Genomic DNA, 22,287 nt, shown 5'->3' with positions numbered 1-22,287 from the left:
TTTGTGTGGATAGTTTTGTCATCTGGAACCCCCAATTGTACAATGGCATACCCTCGCAGGGCTCGCTTCGGGGGATTGTAAGCACATTTTAGGTACCTTTTGACGCGATGCGCGGGTACGCCGGTCGAATCTCGTGTCTCAAGATAGTATGTGCTGCACTTAATACTTATCGAATCGCGGCGTGATCGCATGCTGTTTTTTACCACTTTCGATGTATCACACCGCGATGTGCGATATGTAAAGACAGGAGACGACTTCCTGGCCACTCCTCTTCCCCTCACTGCGCACATGACTGGAGAGGAGGCTGCAAGCACGCTGCTGAGCTCCCAAACACCTGACAAGGTAGGCAGGCTATACCACTGGCCACCAATGATTATTCCTTTTTGCCAACACTGCCCACCGTTTATGCTGCGTTTTACCACCACTGCCCACCATTATGCTGCACCCACCATTATACTGGCCCCCCTGCCCAAAATGCTGCACTACTGCAAGCCCCATGCGGCCGCACCCTAAACGCCATTATACTGCACCACTGACCATTATGCTGTTTTACCACCACTGCCCACCATTATGCTGCACCAACCATTATACTGGCCCCCCTTACCAAAATGCTGCACTACTGCAAGCCCCATGCGGCCGCGCCCTAAACACCATTATACTGCACCACTGACCACCAATGACTATTATGCTGTTTTACCACCACTGCCCACTATTATGCTGCACCCACCATTATACTGGCCCCCCTGCCCAAACTGCTGCTCTACTGCAAGCCCCATGCGGCCACGCCCTAAACGCCATTATACTGCACCACTGACCACCAATGACTATTATGCTGTTTTACCACCACTGCCCACTATTATGGTGCACCCACCATTATACTGGCCCCCTGCCCAAACTGCTGCTTTACTGCAAGCCCCATGCGGCCGCGCCCTAAACGCCATTATACTGCACCACTGACCACCAATGACTATTATGCTGTTTTACCACCACTGCCCACCATTATGCTGCACCCACTTTTATACTGGCCCCCCTGCCCAAACTGCTGCTCTACTGCAAGCCCCATGCGGCCGTGCCCTAAACGCCATTATACTGCGCCACTGCAACCCACATCCCACCGTTATGCTGCTGCACCCTGCACACCAATGTAATCTCACTACACATTTCAGACAGGGCCGGTTCCGGGGCTTCTTGCGCCCCGGGCGGCATTAGGGGGCGTGGCTTCATACAGGGGGCGTGGTCAGTTACGCCCCCTGTACTGTAGAAGGATGTGCGGTGCGTGATGACGTCATTGCGCACCGCACAGCAAAGGTCCTCTCCACGAAGGAAAACTAGACGCTAAGCGTCTAGTTCCCTTCGTGGAGAGGACCTTTGCTGTGCGGTGCGCGATGACGTCAACGCGCACCGCACATCATTACAGTAAAGGTCCTCTCCACGAAGGGAAACTAGACGCGTAGCGTCTAGTTTCCCTTCACAACGGGCAGCCGACGAAGGGAAACTAGACGCGTAGCGTCTAGTTCCCCTTCACAGCGGGAACGTGGGCAGCGGCAGCGGGGGGCACAGCAGCAGCAGATCTTGCCATGGTGCGGCGCCCTCCGGATGGCGCCGGCGCCCTCCGGATGGCGCCGGCGCCCTCCGGAAGGCAGCGCCCAGAGCAAAAGTCCTGCTTGCCCGTGGCAAGATCCGCTACTGATTTCAGATAACTCACACCAGTAATAGAAAACAAACTTTTTTTATCCAGAATAATGGAACTTTAACTAGAAAACAAACTTTATTTAACCTGAATAGTTGAACTTTTTTCATGTTTTTTAATTTTCCTTTATTTGCATTCTGTAGATGTCCTATGAGAACCGCGATTTTCTTTCCGGCTTCATCAGCCTGTACCGCGAGGAGGAGTGTCTGTGGCTGACGTCCTCACCAGACTACAGCAACAAGCAGAAGAGGGAGGCTGCTTATACCCGCATGGTGGAGTACTCCAAGCCCACCTTCTCTGCTGCCTCGGTGGTCTGGGTCCGAAAGAAAATCGCCAATCTACGGACAGTCTTTGTCAAAGAAAATCGCAAGGTGGAGGAGTCCAAGAGGTCAGGGGCCGGTGCAGAGAAGGTGTATGTGCCGCAGCTGTGGTACTACAAAGATCTCAACTTCCCCCTGGAGAAAAGGTCAGCTAAGGAGTCCCTGGTGGTGATGGCCGAGTTCGAGGAGGGAAGTCTGTACGTGGAAGAGGCCGAAGGGGTAAGTTGCTTTTTAAATGGTTTTTACCTAATATATTCCTCCTGCCATGCCACAGCTCCTTCCCCATTGAAGAAGGCATTATATTTTTCCTTGACCTCTTTTGCCCTTGCAGTGCCACGTATAGGGGGTCATTCCGAGTTGATTGCTCGCTAGCAGTTTTTAGCAGTCGTGCAAACGCTAAGCTGCCGCCCTCTGGGAGTGTATTTTAGCTTAGCAGAAGTGCGAACGAAGGGATCGCAGAGCGACTACAGAAAAAATTGTGCAGTTTTAGAGTAGCTCCAGACCTACTCAGCACTTGCGATCACTTCAGACTGTTCAGTTCCAGATTTGATGTCACAAACACGCCCTGCGTTCTCCCAGCCACACCTGCGTTTTTCCTGGCATGCCTGCGTTTTTTCAAACACTCCCAGAAAACGGTCAGTTGACACCCATAAACGCCCACTTCATGTCAGTCACTCTGCGGCGGCCATTGCGACTGAAAAGCTTCCCTAGACCTTGTGTAAAAATACATCGGCCGTTGTGAAAGTAAGTCGCGCGTGGGCGCTGCGCCACATATGCATGCGCAGAAGTGCCTTTTTTTGCATCATCGCTGCGCAGCAAACAATTTCAGCTAGCGATCATCTCATAATGACCCCCATAGTTGCTCCAGGTGGTCCCACGGAGCAAATCGGTGCTGTCATCACTGGCTGGTTGGGATCTTCCAGTCCTGCTGGCAGCAAAGGCATTTGCCTCGTGGCCTTGCAACGAAGCATGTTGTGTAGTATACACAACATGCTGTTACTACACAGTCATTTTTGTCCAGCCTCATGTTAATGGGTTTGTGGAAGATCCTGAACCGGTTGCTGAGAATGCCAAATGCATTCTCAACAACCCTGCGGGCCCTAGAAAGGCGGTAGTTAGAAATGCGCCTATCAGGGTTCAGGACTCTTTGCGGGTAGGGCTTCATTATGTGTTCGTGCAGTGCGAAGGCCTCATCTGCCACGAACACAAATCCCAGGCCATTCTTTGTTTGCTCCACAGGCGGCAGATGAATGGAGTTGGTGGTGAGCCTATCATAGAAGCGCGTATTTTTCAACGATCCACCATCCGAGCAACGACCATTTTTCCCAACATCCAGGAAAATAAACTCATAGTTTGCATTGACCACCGCCATGAGAACAATGCTAAAGTAGCCTTTATAATTGAAGCAGTCCGACCCGCTGTTGGTGGGTTTGGTGATGCGCACGTTTCCTGTCTATTGCACCACCACAGTTTGGGTAATTCCAGCGCCTGTCAAAGTCCTCTACAATAGCTTGCCATTCTGCCACGCTTGTAGGGAACTGTAAAAGAAAAAAAAAGTTTGACTATCCACTAAATATGTTTCTCTTTACCTTACAGACACCTGAAGAAGACCTCAGCTGTACCCCTGCCCTCATCAACACCTCCCCAGAGGAACCAACCTCTCCGCCGCAAACTACTGGCAAGAGGAAGCCACGGAAAACAAAATTTGTCGAAGACCCTCTCCTAGCGGAGGCCCGTTCACAGCTGCTACGTAAACCGGATGAGTTTGACAACTTTGCATCATATGTGAGCAAAACTATGCGGAAGGTTTCTTCCCAGCAGCAAGTAGAGTGTCAGCGCCTGGTGTCGCAGGTTTTGTACCAAACACTCTCAGGGCAACTGACACCAGAGTGGAACGTTCATGGGCCAGAACCTCAAGCACCTGCTCCTCATCTCCCATTGACCTTCAGTTCACCACCACCCACCTACCCTACATATACTACTACCGCAGGCCCAATCCAACTACCCTTCCTCCACTTTCCATGCTCCTCAAACCCCTCCTCATCAAACCAGCCACCCTCCCCGTTTTCGTCAACCCCCACCCCCATCCACCCACCCTACCCCCACTTTCCAATCTCCTCCTCAAACCAGCTATCCTTCCCAAGGCAGCCACACATTCACCGGCTCCTCCGCAATTTTGACCTCCTTGATGTCAACATAGGTAAGTATGTGTGTGTCGGCAGTATGTAATAAAGTTGTACTTGTCACGGTGTGTGTGTCCTGTTTTTATTTGGGTATTTTTTTCCCAGTAGTACTACAGGTACCAGCGGGCCCGTTTTTCTCCCGCATGCTGGTACTTGTGGTTCTCCAAGTACCAGCTTGCGGGGGAGGCTTGCTGGGACTTGTAGTACTACTGGAAAAAACAATATTCTGACATTTTTCTCAAGGCTATCAGCCTCCCATCCGCAGCCCTTGGATGGGGGGGACAGCCTCTGGCTTCACCCCTGGCCCTTGGGTGGCTGGGGGGGGACCCCTTGATTGAAGGGGTCCCCACTCCCCCAGGGTACCCAGGCCAGTGGTGACTAGTTGGATATTTAATGCCACGGCCGCAGGGCGCTGTATAAAAGTGACCCCCGGCTGTGGCATTATCTGTCCAGCTAGTGGAGCCCGATGCTGGTGTATAAAATACGGGGGACCCCTACTCTTTTTGTCCCCCGTATTTTTTGCACCAGCATCAGGCGCAGAGCCCGGTGCTGGTTTTAAAAATACGGGGAAACCCCTGTCAATTTTTTCCCCGCATTTTTAGAACCAGGACCAGCTCGAAGAGCACGAGGCTGGTTATGCTTTGGAGGGGGGACCCCACGCCATTTTTTTCAGGGATTTTACCATTCCATCCAAAAAAAATAATATTATTTTTAAAAATATATAAATAATACTTGTGCCTCCAAAAAAGACAAACCAAGTACCTAATCCCTTCTAATATAAATAGATATGATATTACCAAGAAAAAAAAACACAAAAAAAAACATGTTTTAAAATTTTTTTATTAGTTTCACCCTCCAAAGTGTGTCGGATTGAAAATGACGAATTTACTGTCTAAAAGCACTGTTGTCGAATTTCCAAACTTCCATTGAATAGACTTTGGTCGAATTGCAGCATGTGTATCATTGCAAAAAAGTCGAATTTGTCAAAAGTCGAATTTCAAAAAGGCGAATTTTGAAAGTCCGTTTTTTTGTCGGAAAGTACTGAATTGCATTGTCGATTTTTTTTGGGGGGCGAAAAATTCCCGGAATTCGACAATTTCGGGAATTCGACCGCAATTGCATATACCCCTATGTGTACATTGTGCACTATTTGGATTAAATATGTAATATGTTTTGATAGCCTTCCATGCGTTCACAAACTCTACCGTAAATACTCATACCACGCGCTAATACGCAGGACCACGGGAGCGACCATACGCAAATTGTGAATATGCGCACGCACAGCAGAGCAAGTACGCGCACGGAGACCATCTGTGCGTAGTTTGTACGTGATGTGTGTACTGCAATATTTTTCGACTTTGACAGTCCACCCTTTGGCAGTCACCAATAACTGCCACTATCTAATCACTAAACAGAAAAATATCAATACAATATCTACAGATGATCGGGGAGAGTTGTAGGTGGGAGATGTATGACCTAGTGGGATAGTAAAAAGCATGTATGTATGAATCCATGTCTGAGGGGCATGTATCATCGTGCCGTATATGTTCTAAATAAGCTTTGAGGTATTGCGAAGTATACATTAAATCCTTCTTATCCCGTATTAAGGGTCTGTAAGTGGGCCAACAAACACTACTGAGCTCTTTCCGGCTTCTTGTTCCAACAAATGGGGTGCACATTTAGTTGATAATACATGGAGGGGGAAACATATGTGAGTGCTAGTATATGTGGATATCACCTGTCGACTATGTGTGCCATTAACTGAAGGTTGCAGAGATGAAGATAAGACATATAAATAAAATACATTCACATAAACATTTTGGGTAGGGCTGATGTCTTTTTCCGGATGGATGTATCTGGGCAGAGGGGGAGACAAAAGAAAAACGGGTGAACGAAACAGGCCATAAAATTCATTTGCAATCCTTATCATATCACAGTCTCTATGGATGGGTCGTAAACTAAATCTGCTGCTGTAACAGTACCCTTGCTCCTTAGACTCATCAATTTTGTGCCGTGTTTGCGCCGCGTCAGAATTCGAACACACCTAAATATCAAACCAATAATTATGAAGCCTCCCAGGATACAAAGGAGAAACTTCCCTACACTCATGATGACATTTTGAGCCCTCTCTCCTAAACCTGAGAACCAATTGCGTGGAATCAGTTCCTGCTTGTAAGCTTGTAACTCCCTTCCCATATACCTGAAGGTGTCATCATACATCTCAGTGATATTATCTATCAAGTTCGCTAGCGCATGGATATACCTATAATTTATAATTCCTCTGGCAGTACGGGTGATGTCTAATGCGAGAAGGAATTGAATCCCGGTGGATTCGTGGATCAAATCAGAGGCTGCGTGCTCTGTCCTATGTATGAGGTGTCTCTTGATGATGTGTTCATAGTGAGTATGAGTATAAGGAGCCTGAGCACTGCGGTGAACGTCTTTCATCTTATCATGGGTTATGGTCATGACCTCTGGCAGTACTCACCCAATATAACACAATCCCTCTGAGCTCGGGGCAAGCCACTTGTACGCCTTCCTCCCACATATGAAATAGGCATCATCTGGGAGGACATAGGGGACAAAATATAACATCACCATATTGCAAATTTTCCAATTAAAGAAACCAATCCCTAGTTCTCCCATCTGCTCAGTACAAGTATCGGGCTGGATGATATGAGCACAATACCCTGGCGATACTTTTCCAACCCACATGGTCTTGCTTCCACGAGTATACCTATACCGAAAATACCTCCCACTGTTGGCTATTTGGCGTACAAGTTCAGAGTCTATGGGTATCCTATCAGCTCTGTGTGAAAAGGTCATTGTCTGGTTATTCCACGTCACTTCCCAATTTCCCGGTTTTCGGTAATTGGAAATATTAAAACACAATAAGGACCTGTCTACATGATACTGGTGGAGCTTCAAACTAGGGGGCCTAGAAATATTGAATTTCTTGTCCACCGGTCTCCCACCCCATAATTCGAGTACCTCATCTATTGCTAAAGGGTACGGTACTAATCCTGACTTGCTCTGACCTTGAGGTACCTGTGATCACACCCAGCATTCTGTCTGGTTTAAGACCTTACCCACTAGTGAGTGGTAATCACTCAACGGATGACGGTCCATGTCGATATTATGGTTGGACTGACATCTCTGGATGCACCCATCCTCAACTATATTCTCACAATTCCTACAAATACAATATTCATCAGACAATAACCCCTCACAGTGCCTCCGAGCTCCCTGACTACCAGAGCGCTTACTGATGCCAGCCTTTACTAAAGTGATGCGCTGATCCTGAGATCCTACAAATTCATACTTGCCATCAGAACCCATTCCAGATCCCTGCTCGACCTCTCTGGGACCCTCACCAAAACAAACTGTCTTGATCAAAACCAGAATTACTAATAGAACCCTAAACGCAGTCTCTTGTGATCGATCCATTTTGTTTAGGGAAAGGAGGAAAATAAGAAGGGGAAAAGACAGGAAAATGCAGGGGGAGGTGAAAAAAAGAATGATACTACAACTGTTCTAGATCTGTGCTCGGATGCCCTTCAACAGTTCTGCCTCTTAACCTTCCCGGAACAGACACTCCAGTGATACGAGGTTCTCTACACTCTGCTCTTTGTCGCAAGTTCTCTCCGGGTCAGCGACCTTTCTGTAGGGAACATAAATCTTGCATTTCAATGTGTTTAACTGTTGTGTATTATCACTTGTGTGAAGTAAACCATCTGTGGAAAGTGAAAAGAGAAAGGAAATAATAAAAAGAAAATTTTTCAGATTTGCGTTCACCATCAGGCTGTCACGCCATCATGCATATCGGTGTCTATATACAGTCTCCCTTCACCCGTATTCCCATTCTCCACCCTTTGTGCATGACCAGGCACATTGATACTGGTGTCCCTATGCTGGTGAGATATACTGGATTTGGGCAGAACTCTGAAAGACCGAGTAGGCCTGTGGTGTCTGAACTGTAACCCTGTCGGTGAACGTAAGAGATGAAGAGTAAGCTTTGAAGACAAATCACATAGAGTTTAGTAACAGATAAGTTGGTAGAGGCAAAGAAGATTTTACAAAGTTTGACATCTGGATTGGGCACTAAGGGGAATGATTCTCTACTCGGTCTACTCCCCCCCAAAAAATCTATGTGTGTTATATCTCTACTGGGACTATCCCAGCCATCAATCCAGGGTAGATGCTAGAATCAAGTGGGCTAAGGGACCTTTTCCTTAAGGGGGAGGAGTTACGACGCAAGGGGGAGGAGCTAGGCCAGCGGGATAGTTCCTCTACTATCCACGCCACCAACTATTACCTTTAGTAATTAGGTGGTGAGCGAAGCGGAGCGGAGCGAGCCACCGTGCCCGAAGCGTGGCGAGCGAAGCGAGCCCGCGAGGGTACTTTTCGGGTACCCTGTTCGCCCGTAGCTCCTCCCCCTGGTGACGTAGCTCCTCCCCTCAATACATCACAAGGTCCCTTCAGCCCCTCCGATATAGAACCAACCATCAATCCAGTGTCCTGTCCATTCTAAAGTCATAGGGAACCCGGTATCTTTGAGATAATTTCCTCTACCTGTGATGGACATGTATCTAGAACAGCGAAATGCAACCTTAGTCTTCGTGGGTATCCAACATAATTCGTACTTCTTGGGCGGGAGCACGCTATATGTATACCATCTCTAACAAAACTTCTGCTAAATTAATTAGAGGTCACTTCTGCTAGAGAAAGAAGCAGAAGTTTAGAGACCTCCTCCTAACCCCAGTAAGTTCTGTCAAAAGGGTAAAGTTGCATTTATTCCATTCTTCACATTAACCGAATCTGTGTTTTCTATATTGCTCGTGACTCCTTACTATATGTCCCTTGATCCCGTCTATGTGTTTAATAACGGGGCTTGTTTTCTCTGTCTAGGGGTCTATATTGGCTATGTGCTATTCTACTCTTACAATCTCTAGCAAAATGTCCTTTATTTTTTTACAAATGTAACAATTTCTCGGTCTTTTCTTACCACCAGGGTTTTTGGGGTTTAGGCTGATGAGACTCTGGTGTAAGAGCCTGTATACTTTCAATCCCCAGCCTCTCCTCCTGCAGTTCTCTACGCCTAGCAATATTCTTATGGTGTTCAATCGCGTACTCTCTACGACAAGCTACTGTGGCCCCTCTCCAATCAGGCAAAAAATGTTTGTACCCTGTCCCTTACTGTCTGATTGAGTCCGTCCATTAATACAGAAACAGCTACCTCCCTGTAATTCGCATTGTTCCCTGTATCTGATACCCCCATGTATCTATCTATTATTTGCAGGTCCTGATGGAAGTATTCAGATGTCATTTAATTTTCCCTAGTGATGAGCGGATTCGGTTTTACTCGGTTCTCAAAACCGAATCTTATTGGCTATCCAAAACACGTGACATCCGTGAGCCAATAAGATTCGGTTTTGAGAACCGAGTAAAACCGAGTAAAACCGAATCCGCTCATCTCTAATTTTCCCTCTGTTTTATGGAGAACATTTTTTTCTCCACTTAACAATTGTGGGGAAATACAACTCTAGTTGCATGTTAATTTGCTCTAAGTTCTCCTGATTGTGTTTTGTCAGTCATAAGACTATCCGACTCTAATCTACAATCAGTGATACATTTTTGGGTGTCAATATTAGGAGGTAGGCACGCTTTCAAAAATATCCGCCAGTGTTCGTTTGTCGGTTCATACGCATTACCCAGATCTCTGAAAAATTTCTGACATCTGGCTAAATGCTTCCGAGGGTCGGGGAATTCTGAAATGATTGACCGCAGCCCAGCTCTGGACCACGGGTAATACATTGCATTATTCCTGGTGAGGATTATTCCCTGACTATTGGTTCCCCCATTGGGGGTTACTATTTCCAAGACAGGGTGTAATCCCACCATTCCGTTCCTAATCTGTTTACTGTGAGGTGTTGTTGTCTCTGTGCAATGATCTGTCTCACACTTACCGGTAGCTGTGACCTCACCAGTTCTTTCATTGGGGAATATTGTTACTGCTCTACCTGGTTGGACAGGCCCCACCTGAGTTTCCTGCAGCAAGGTGACTGCTTGGAGGAGAGCTGCGATTTGACTGGATATATATGTTATTAAAAAAAAGATATAGATTCAATATATATATTACAAAGTACAGTATACCTATAGTTACAACTCATACAGTAAGCAGTTAAAACATACAGTTACATACAATTACAGTTACAGGCCAGCGATACAATTACCATTCCCTCCAATGCATCTTATGTCTCTCTCTCTCTGTTAATAAATACAGGAACTGATCTGCCAGTAAGTCCATCATCCTCTTGTGACCTATAACCTTGAAAAGACTTCAAAAACAGGATACATCTTGCAAAAAATAATTAGGGTTAATACATTGTTTTTACATACTACTATATTTTACGGATATACCATTGACTGTAGCCATATTCTCCCCCGCAATATACGGTAGTGGTGGTGGTGCGGTCGCCATTATTTTCCCGCTAGGTTTGGAACCTGCTGCGCGAGCTAATTCTCTTTGTATATCCCCCTCCTGTTGCCAGAAATTTAAACAATCTGTATGTCTAATCCTTTGTTTTCTGGATTTAAGAAGACATATTTTACTGCCTACATTCTGCAGTGCCTCTGGTTCAAAGCCGGCCACCCTAGGGAATAGTACCCTATCTTTGTCAGTCATACGTACCCAGTCAGACAAAAAGTCTTCAGTGTGTGATCCATATTTACCACACATAACAATCCTCGCTGACCCCCTGGGCCGCGGCTATTCAACCTGAACCCTGGTTACAAAACGTCCACCGCTTGTGCAATTGGATCCCATCGCAGACTTTTTCCTTTTACGCAATCCCCAATGCACAATACGAATAGACGGTGAAAGTTCTTAGATCGCTTTCACCCACTCCTTCTCCACTATGTACCACGACTCACTCCAATAGTGAACACCGCGTACCCAGCGAGGTCCCTATCTGATTTCTATTCACTGGAAGTGTTTAGGAGTGACTTACCTATTCCAATGAATATACACCGCTGGAGATTTTCCTGAGAGAGACCAGCGAAAACTCCCTATAACCTTATACACAAATCACACTTGCGTATGCTCTATACAGCACTAATGGTACCGCGATTTTACGCAAAAGCTCGTAAAAGGGGTATCCAGTTGCGCTATATATATCGCACCCACAAATGCGCGGTCCAATCGCACAGCATATAGGTACTGTTACCTATCTGCCATACGACCATGGGTCGATGTACCAACTGCGACCCTCAGTCCGGAGCGTAATACAAAAACCTTTTAACTTCAATACTTCGCAATACAATGCACTATCACGCTCCTCTACAAATCACCTCACGATTTGCGTATTTCAATCTTATACTAACGTGAGTCAGCCGCCTCACGCCACCAAGTCTCCACTCATTTGATGTACCAAACGACGGGATCCCGATTTCCCGGGGTTCAAATATCCACTCACTCCTACGTTCGCTCACTCAAATACACTTTGTTTTTTTTCTGTACAGAAAAATAGGATTCATTCAAGTTGGCAGCTTTACCCCCAGAGGCAATTTAAAAAAAATATTTATACTAAATTTTGTTTTTATACTAAATTTCTTTAGAAACCGGGTAGTTTGGTGCTATTGTAGCGTAGCTACTGTCCCACCTTTAAACTAAACTAACTATTGTGTAATTTGTACTTAGCGACCGTACTCTTACGCAATTTGCGTAAGCACGCGACCGTGCGTGTCTCTTACGCTGCGTGTGCAGTTCCGTACTTTGTCCGAGACACGTGTACAAAACCGTACGTCCGCAATTAAACAAATCCCACAACTTCTATAAATGTGAGCAATACCAACTATAATTGCTCACTTAACACAACACACCTTCTTTCTGTATAAACCCTATTACGACTGGGCCAGACCTGCGTTTTGTGTCTTTTACATTTACTTCCTTAAGCATTTTTTTTTCTTAACTATATAGCAACAAATGTATTCGGTTTCACACAGATCTATATGGATCTAGCAATGATCAATAATTGAAATGATATGATTCAGATTGGATAGCTATCTTGCAGAACATACATTGATATAAACACACACATAATTATAATATTATATATATGTACCATTCACTGGTCTCCTGAGACCCATTTACCCATTCAGTGCTTCAAATTTGCATATCAACAGAGGTTCACATGCCTGTTCAAGAGGGTAGTGGGACAGGTTAATTAACATTTCAATGGCTATCCTAAACTAGCAAGCAGATTTTAACTAAATACTAGAGGTAAAAGAAACAAAAAAAAAAATCTTTTTTTTTCTGTGTGTAATCCTTACATCAAGTATTCATCTCACTATTAACTTTCACTAGGCCCCATTGTAACTATTTGTAATTGACTATGGCATGGGTTAAATAAATGCATTGGTAACTCATAAATCGTGTTTCATGTGACCAAGGAAAGCTGATTATTCTGAGCAGACTGAAAATCAGCTATTTAGAAAAATGACCTTCCCAAAATGGCCGCTGCTCCTCCCCCTTCCACATCCATGAGGGTTACACAAAATGGCAGACAGGCCATGTGGTTAGTCCAAAATGGAGGACAGACCATGCGGCTTCTTTTGTCACAAAGAAATCACACATCATACAAGCACCAGAAGTTATTTTAGGCCTGAGTTAAAAATAAAAACTATATCAAGGCTATGCAGCAACTTTTAAATGTACTTTTAAACCTACTTAACAGATAAACAATCCAATCTGAATCAAACACAATATGACTTATTTGAACCTTGTTTTGCAACAATAAAAATACATTTTAGCATCTTAAATATTATGAGAAACGCATTGTCCCTTGAATTTCATATCAGCGGCTTACTGATACCACAACAATACATTAACGTGGATGTTATTTTCATCAGCTTCTCAATGCGTCCATTGGAGCCGGTCAATTACAGCCACGTATGTAATGTACAGTGCATCATTAAGAACGTGATATCCCGTGAGAGCCCCCAATTGATAATGCCGTTTTATATGCAGGAATGAAAGCTATACCTTAAACACACCTTAAATACACTTTACCATGGAGCCGCTGCGGCCGCTGTACTTAATACACACTCTACGTACTTTGTACGCTATTAGCGTACAAAGTCCCGTGCTGTGTACGGACTTAGCATACAAACGCCGCACTGACGGTACAAAGTACACACAGCGCGTACACACCCAATGAACACACTTTAAACCTTATACAGCAATGTGATGCGTTACTAATACACTTTAAACCTATACAGCAATGCAATGCGATAGCAATTCACCTTTAAACCTTAGCAGGGAAAGGAAGACACAACACCGGTTTGTAATTTACCGCTGGGTTCCGACACCACAGCGTATTATTGCTGAAAGGGGGTTACAATACAAACAATACAATACAATATAACAGAGTAAATGGCTACAGTCAATGTTACATACGTGAGTGGATTCGCCGCGCTACCCAGTCTGGTCCTCCGTCATCTGATAGATAACGTTGTGAGTCTTGTGTCTGACCAGGCCTGCTGCAGGCTCTCTTTATACACTTCATCCAAAATATAACACAATGGATACTGTAATCTCTTTGTCCATTGGACACAGGGATGGTCATTTACAGTACAGGAGAGGTCATAGGTCGGTTTGAATAGGTAGGCGATGTATTTATCAACTGCTCTTGTGGGTGGTCTCCTCTGGATTCCCGCTGCATACATAATGTACAGTAAATACAGTTTATATCTATATTCTGCTCCTGCACATAACTATCCGCAGGAACATGCGATCTTTCTCAAACCAACACCGGAATGTTACCCTTAAAATACCCTTCAGCTGGATACCAAACACCACCTTATAACCTTGTTCTGTCCCCTCCTATCCTGTAAAGGTGAATCCCTGTGTTCTGTTACCATTTAAACTGCTGTTACTTTCTGATGTGGTGCAGGGATACTATGTGTACATTGTGCACTATTTGGATTAAATATGTAATATGTTTTGATAGCCTTCCATGCGTTCACAAACTCTACCGTAAATACTCATACCACGCGCTAATACGCAGGACCGCGGGAGCGACCATACGCAAATTGCGAATATGCGCACGCACAGCAGAGCAAGTTCGCGCACGGAGGCCATCTGTGCGTAGTTTGTACGTGATGTGTGTACTGCAATATTTTTCGACTTTGACATTACGCCGCACAGTAGCGCCACTACACCAGGTAGAGCCCCTTTTACACATTATGGCAGACAGAGTCCTCTTTTTTACACATTACGCAGACAGCATCCCCTTTTTACATATTACGGCAGACAGCATCCCCTTTTTTACACATTACGGCAGACAGCGTCCCCTTTTTTACGCATTATGGCAGACAGCGTCCCCCTTTTTACACATTACGGCAGACAGCGTCCCCTTTTTTACACATTACGGAAGACAGCGTCCCCTTTTTACACATTACGGCAGACAGCGTCCCCTTTTTTACACATTACAGCAGCCAGTCCCCCTGTTTACACATTACGGCATACAGCGTCCCCCTTTTTACACATTATGGCAGACAGCGTCCCCTTTTTACACATTACGGCAGACAGCGTCCCCTTTTTACACATTACGGCAGACAGCGTCCCCCTTTTTACACATGACGGCAGACAGCATCCCCTTTTTTACACATTACGGCAGACAGCATCCCCTTTTTACACATTACAGCAGACAGCGTCCCTTTTTTACACATTATGACAGACAGCGTCCCCTTTTTACACATTACGGCAGCCAATCCCCCTTTTTACACATTACGGCAGACAGCGTCCCCTTTTTACACATTACGGCAGGCAGAGTTCACTTTTTACACATTACGGCAGACAGTCCTTCTTTTTACACATTATGGCAGGTGGAGCCCCCTTTTACTCATTACGGCAGGCTGAGCACCTTACAGCCCCCCTACACTTAGGCTGTAATGTAGTGTACTGTAGTATAGTGTACTGTAGTGTAATGTAGTGTAGTGTACTTTAGTGTAATGTAGTGTAGTGTAGTGTGTGGGCAGCCACTTACATAATTTCTCCTTCTTCCTGTGGCTGTGCTGGTGCCGGCTCCTGACCCAGCGCTCCCTCTGTACACTGCACTGCAGACGAAGAGAGGTGGCGGGCCGCTGGAGCGCAGTACACGGATGCCGATGGAGGAGGGGCCGTATGAGCACAGTACACAGGGGCCAAAAGAGGGGGCGGGCCGCTGGAGCGCAGTAGACAGGGATGGGCAGTGGGAGTGCAGGGGGTATATGCGCTCTAACTAGGTGTGCGCTGTGGGCAATGCCCCTTCTGCACACACCTAATTAAGGCGCTGATGCTGACTACGGCATCCCGATCGTGGCAATCCCAACATAGGTGAGGTAAGTATCCTAAATCTCCCTCCCCTACACCCCAAACCTAACCCTCCCTATCCGAAGCCTAACCCTGACCTCCCCTATTGGTGCCTAACCATAACCACCCCCTGTAGTCCCTAAACCTAACCCCCCTCTTCACTTCCCGCAGCCTTAACCTAATCCTCCGCCCTCAGTGCCTAACACCCCCACACCCCGTGGTGCCTGTGGCTGGAGACTCTGACGGCCACATGGTTAATGGCGGCCACGGCGCGTAAGGGGTTAACCCCTAAGAGCCCGGCACTATTTTGAGGACAATAGGCGCTTGGCGTACTTACGGCGCTGGGCGCGGACTATTTAAAAAAATGTTTAATGATGTGTTTTAACATGTCATATTTAGTGTTCTGTGCACTATTGTAGGATTGCATGTTTAAATGTTTTTATATTTAAGATATGCTCACCTGTATTTTAAATGGAAAAATGCACTTACTATAGCTGTCTGAATAAGGATCCCCTATCTTCTGTGACTAGGAAATGGCATGCTAGTTGCCCTCTGCTAGCAGATGTGTGAATGACAAAACCTTTTTGAGGTTGGACAGTGCACGGCAGGTAAAGGCTGGGTGTGAGTTCCGGGTGTGGTATAAATGATAGATAGTGTCTAGTTAGACAGTCAATAGACACCATATGTTAGACAGACATTAGGTCAACAGGGTCAAAAGGTCGTCAGGGTCAAAAGGTCGACATGAAAAAGGTCGACAGTACAAAAGGTCGACAGGGTCTAAAGGTCGACATGAAAATGGTCGACATAAAAAAAGGTAGGTTTTTTTGCAGTTTTGTGGTTTGTGTGGATAGTTTTGTCATCTGGAACCCCCAATTGTACAATGGCATACCCTCGCAGGGCTCGCTTCGCTGCGCTCGCCACAAGGTTTATAACCAACTCTATGCCGACATGGATAGAGAAGGTATGAAATAGTCCAAAAACATGTTAAATTTAAAAAAAACAGTTGTCTATCTTTTTTTTATGTCGACCATTTTCATGTCAACCTTTTGAACCTGTCGACCTTTTGTACTGTCTAACTTTTTCATGTTGACCTTTTGACCATGTCGACCTAATGGTGCCCATACACTTGTGAGATAATCGGTACTAACCTTCAATTTCGACTGGATCTGTGAGAGAAATCGGGGGATTGTAAGCACATTTTAGGTACCTTTTGACGCGATGCGCGGGCACGCCGGTCGAATCTCGTGTCTCAAGATAGTATGTGCTGCACTTAATACTTATCGAATCGCGGCGTGATCGCATGCTGTTTTTTACCACTTTCGATGTATCACACCGCGATGTGCGATATGTGAAGACAGGAGACGACTTCCTGGCCACTCCTCTTCCCCTCACTGCGCACATGACTGGAGAGGAGGCTGCAAGCACGCTGCTGAGCTCCCAAACACCTGACAAGGTAGGCAGGCTATACCACTGGCCACCAATGATTATTCCTTTTTGCCAACACTGCCCACCGTTTATGCTGCGTTTTACCACCACTGCCCACCATTATGCTGCACCCACCATTATACTGGCCCCCCTGCCCAAAATGCTGCACTACTGCAAGCCCCATGCGGCCGCACCCTAAACGCCATTATACTGCACCACTGACCATTATGCTGTTTTACCACCACTGCCCACCATTATGCTGCACCCACCATTATACTGGCCCCCCTTACCAAAATGCTGCACTACTGCAAGCCCCATGCGGCCGCGCCCTAAACACCATTATACTGCACCACTGACCACCAATGACTATTATGCTGTTTTACCACCACTGCCCACTATTATGCTGCAGCCACCATTATACTGGCCCCCCTGCCCAAACTGCTGCTCTACTGCAAGCCCCATGCGGCCGCGCCCTAAACGCCATTATACTGCACCACTGACCACCAATGACTATTATGCTGTTTTACCACCACTGCCCACTATTATGGTGCACCCACCATTATACTGGCCCCCTGCCCAAACTGCTGCTTTACTGCAAGCCCCATGCGGCCGCGCCCTAAACGCCATTATACTGCACCACTGACCACCAATGACTATTATGCTGTTTTACCACCACTGCCCACCATTATGCTGCACCCACTTTTATACTGGCCCCCCTGCCCAAACTGCTGCTCTACTGCAAGCCCCATGCGGCCGTGCCCTAAACGCCATTATACTGCGCCACTGCAACCCACATCCCACCGTTATGCTGCTGCACCCTGCACACCAATGTAATCTCACTACACATTTCAGACAGGGCCGGTTCCGGGGCTTCTTGCGCCCTGGGCGGCATTAGGGGGCGTAGCTTCATACAGGGGGCGTGGTCAGTTACGCCCCCTGTACTGTAGAAGGATGTGCGGTGCGTGATGACGTCATTGCGCACCGCACAGCAAAGGTCCTCTCCACGAAGGAAAACTAGACGCTAAGCGTCTAGTTCCCTTCGTGGAGAGGACCTTTGCTGTGCGGTGCGCGATGACGTCAACGCGCACCGCACATCATTACAGTAAAGGTCCTCTCCACGAAGGGAAACTAGACGCGTAGCGTCTAGTTTCCCTTCACAACGGGCAGCCGACGAAGGGAAACTAGACGCGTAGCGTCTAGTTCCCCTTCACAGCGGGAACGTGGGCAGCGGCAGCGGGGGGCACAGCAGCAGCAGATCTTGCCATGGTGCGGCGCCCTCCGGATGGCGCCGGCGCCCTCCGGAAGGCAGCGCCCAGAGCAAAAGTCCTGCTTGCCCGTGGCAAGATCCGCTACTGATTTCAGATAACTCACACCAGTAATAGAAAACAAACTTTTTTTATCCAGAATAATGGAACTTTAACTAGAAAACAAACTTTATTTAACCTGAATAGTTGAACTTTTTTCATGTTTTTTAATTTTCCTTTATTTGCATTCTGTAGATGTCCTATGAGAACCGCGATTTTCTTTCCGGCTTCATCAGCCTGTACCACGAGGAGGAGTGTCTGTGGCTGACGTCCTCACCAGACTACAGCAACAAGCAGAAGAGGGAGGCTGCTTATACCCGCATGGTGGAGTACTCCAAGCCCACCTTCTCTGCTGCCTCGGTGGTCTGGGTCCGAAAGAAAATCGCCAATCTACGGACAGTCTTTGTCAAAGAAAATCGCAAGGTGGAGGAGTCCAAGAGGTCAGGGGCCGGTGCAGAGAAGGTGTATGTGCCGCAGCTGTGGTACTACAAAGATCTCAACTTCCCCCTGGAGAAAAGGTCAGCTAAGGAGTCCCTGGTGGTGATGGCCGAGTTCGAGGAGGGAAGTCTGTACGTGGAAGAGGCCGAAGGGGTAAGTTGCTTTTTAAATGGTTTTTACCTAATATATTCCTCCTGCCATGCCACAGCTCCTTCCCCATTGAAGAAGGCATTATATTTTTCCTTGACCTCTTTTGCCCTTGCAGTGCCACGTATAGGGGGTCATTCCGAGTTGATTGCTCGCTAGCAGTTTTTAGCAGTCGTGCAAACGCTAAGCTGCCGCCCTCTGGGAGTGTATTTTAGCTTAGCAGAAGTGCGAACGAAGGGATCGCAGAGCGACTACAGAAAAAATTGTGCAGTTTTAGAGTAGCTCCAGACCTACTCAGCACTTGCGATCACTTCAGACTGTTCAGTTCCAGATTTGATGTCACAAACACGCCCTGCGTTCTCCCAGCCACACCTGCGTTTTTCCTGGCATGCCTGCGTTTTTTCAAACACTCCCAGAAAACGGTCAGTTGACACCCATAAACGCCCACTTCATGTCAGTCACTCTGCGGCGGCCATTGCGACTGAAAAGCTTCCCTAGACCTTGTGTAAAAATACATCGGCCGTTGTGAAAGTAAGTCGCGCGTGGGCGCTGCGCCACATATGCATGCGCAGAAGTGCCTTTTTTTGCATCATCGCTGCGCAGCAAACAATTTCAGCTAGCGATCATCTCATAATGACCCCCATAGTTGCTCCAGGTGGTCCCACGGAGCAAATCGGTGCTGTCATCACTGGCTGGTTGGGATCTTCCAGTCCTGCTGGCAGCAAAGGCATTTGCCTCGTGGCCTTGCAACGAAGCATGTTGTGTAGTATACACAACATGCTGTTACTACACAGTCATTTTTGTCCAGCCTCATGTTAATGGGTTTGTGGAAGATCCTGAACCGGTTGCTGAGAATGCCAAATGCATTCTCAACAACCCTGCGGGCCCTAGAAAGGCGGTAGTTAGAAATGCGCCTATCAGGGTTCAGGACTCTTTGCGGGTAGGGCTTCATTATGTGTTCGTGCAGTGCGAAGGCCTCATCTGCCACGAACACAAATCCCAGGCCATTCTTTGTTTGCTCCACAGGCGGCAGATGAATGGAGTTGGTGGTGAGCCTATCATAGAAGCGCGTATTTTTCAACGATCCACCATCCGAGCAACGACCATTTTTCCCAACATCCAGGAAAATAAACTCATAGTTTGCATTGACCACCGCCATGAGAACAATGTTAAAGTAGCCTTTATAATTGAAGCAGTCCGACCCGCTGTTGGTGGGTTTGGTGATGCGCACGTTTCCTGTCTATTGCACCACCACAGTTTGGGTAATTCCAGCGCCTGTCAAAGTCCTCTACAATAGCTTGCCATTCTGCCACGCTTGTAGGGAACTGTAAAAGAAAAAAAAAGTTTGACTATCCACTAAATATGTTTCTCTTTACCTTACAGACACCTGAAGAAGACCTCAGCTGTACCCCTGCCCTCATCAACACCTCCCCAGAGGAACCAACCTCTCCGCCGCAAACTACTGGCAAGAGGAAGCCACGGAAAACAAAATTTGTCGAAGACCCTCTCCTAGCGGAGGCCCGTTCACAGCTGCTACGTAAACCGGATGAGTTTGACAACTTTGCATCATATGTGAGCAAAACTATGCGGAAGGTTTCTTCCCAGCAGCAAGTAGAGTGTCAGCGCCTGGTGTCGCAGGTTTTGTACCAAACACTCTCAGGGCAACTGACACCAGAGTGGAACGTTCATGGGCCAGAACCTCAAGCACCTGCTCCTCATCTCCCATTGACCTTCAGTTCACCACCACCCACCTACCCTACATCTACTACTACCGCAGGCCCAATCCAACTACCCTTCCTCCACTTTCCATCCTCCTCAAACCCCTCCTCATCAAACCAGCCACCCTCCCCGTTTTCGTCAACCCCCACCCCCATCCACCCACCCTACCCCCACTTTCCAATCTCCTCCTCAAACCAGCTATCCTTCCCAAGGCAGCCACACATTCACCGGCTCCTCCGCAATTTTGACCTCCTTGATGTCACAGGGGGTACAAGAGGAGGAGGAGACAAGTCTCTTTCAAATGTAGGGTGATTCTCATTTACTGATGCCCTTGTTATACATACCAACAGATGTGGTGCAGTCTGATACTACGGTGTGTGTCAACGCCTTCAGGTGGACAATGCACACATGCTGCTAGGGACAGGTTGATGGTACCGGGGACCCATCTTCCTGCCTCTAGCTACATGTGTGCATTGTGCCCCTGGCTGCAGTGCCACTCAACACCGCAGTATCAGAATGCACCACATCTGTTGGTAATATATATAACATTCCTGCTGCCCTGGTATATACTGCGATAGATCTGGTGCACTATGATATACGCCGTTTTAGTGGCGCCGCTTTCAGGTGGACAATGCACACATGCAGCTTGGGTCCGGTTGATGGTGCCGGGAGCCTGAAGCCGGGCCTACCTGCATGTGTGCATTGTGCCCCTGAAAGCGCTGCCACTCAAAAAACACTGTATATCATACTGCACCGTATATCATACTGCACTTATATATTGCAACAGATGTGGTGCATTTTGATACTACGGCGTTGATACTACGGCGTTGGGGACCGGGAAGCCATCTTCCTACCCCAAGCTGCATATGTGCATTGTGCGCCTGGCTGCGGTGCCACTCAATGCCGTAGTATCAAAATGCACCACATTTGTTGCTATATATAGCATTTTGTTATCATGTCATAAATGTAATGATACATAATGAAAACTTTATACTGTTTGAAAAAGTTCAGCCATGTTGGCTGCATATACAATTATGTCTTGAAATAAAAAGTATATATTTTTTCTACGCAATTTCAGTTTGCAAAATAAAACATTTTGTTACACGACAAGCAATGTGTGGTGTAATTTTCTTACCTTGCAGTAGAAGCACTTTGATGATAGCCTTGCAGGTTTCAGGTATGATGTGTCCCAAAGCCTGCGCAGAGATACGGGTCCCTTACTTCAGGTCCTCAAACGACTGTCCAGTAGCAAGGAACCGCAGGGTAGCCACGAGCCTCTCCTCAGCAGGGATAGGAACCCGTGATTTGGTATCCCGCTTCTGTATGAGGGGGGTCACCAGACGCAGCAACTCCTGGAAGGTGTCGTCATTCATGCGCAGGAAGTTGCGGTAGTCATCCGGGTTGTTCTCCCTGATCTCATCCAGGAGGGGCATGTAGGAGCGAGTTGACCGCTTAAGCAGCCACTCCTTGGTCCAGCAAGATCTCTCCCTCCATGTCTCCCCTCACCTTCAGCACAGAGTAGCACATGAGAGCCTGATAGCGAGTAGAATCCATCTCTACACACAGCAGTATAGAAATAGAAACACTTTGTAATGCAAGCAGAACAAAGCAGTGCACGTTAGCTAGCAATGTGGAATGAGCAGCAGGTATAAACCAAACTTCTCTAGTCACAGAGCAAACAGAAGTGCACAGACTATAAAATGGCTGC

At 46.9% G+C, this 22,287-nt stretch overlaps 1 protein-coding gene across 1 annotated transcript; it reads left to right on the top strand.

Moving 5' to 3' along the window:
- Nucleotides 1-107: 107 nt before the first annotated feature.
- Nucleotides 108-21,534, top strand: LOC134944213 (uncharacterized). The gene is made up of 6 exons (XM_063932795.1): nucleotides 108-146; nucleotides 1,834-2,229; nucleotides 3,607-4,210; nucleotides 16,398-16,507; nucleotides 18,471-18,866; nucleotides 20,244-21,534. The coding sequence occupies exons 1-6, from the start codon at nucleotides 108-110 to the stop codon at nucleotides 20,889-20,891; spliced, it is 2,193 nt and encodes a 730-aa protein (XP_063788865.1). The 3' UTR covers nucleotides 20,892-21,534.
- Nucleotides 21,535-22,287: the final 753 nt, after the last annotated feature.

Source organism: Pseudophryne corroboree, chromosome 7 (assembly GCF_028390025.1).
Source record: "Pseudophryne corroboree isolate aPseCor3 chromosome 7, aPseCor3.hap2, whole genome shotgun sequence".
Classification (NCBI taxonomy): Eukaryota; Metazoa; Chordata; class Amphibia; order Anura; family Myobatrachidae; genus Pseudophryne; species Pseudophryne corroboree.
This window is presented reverse-complemented; position numbering and strand designations above follow the sequence as displayed.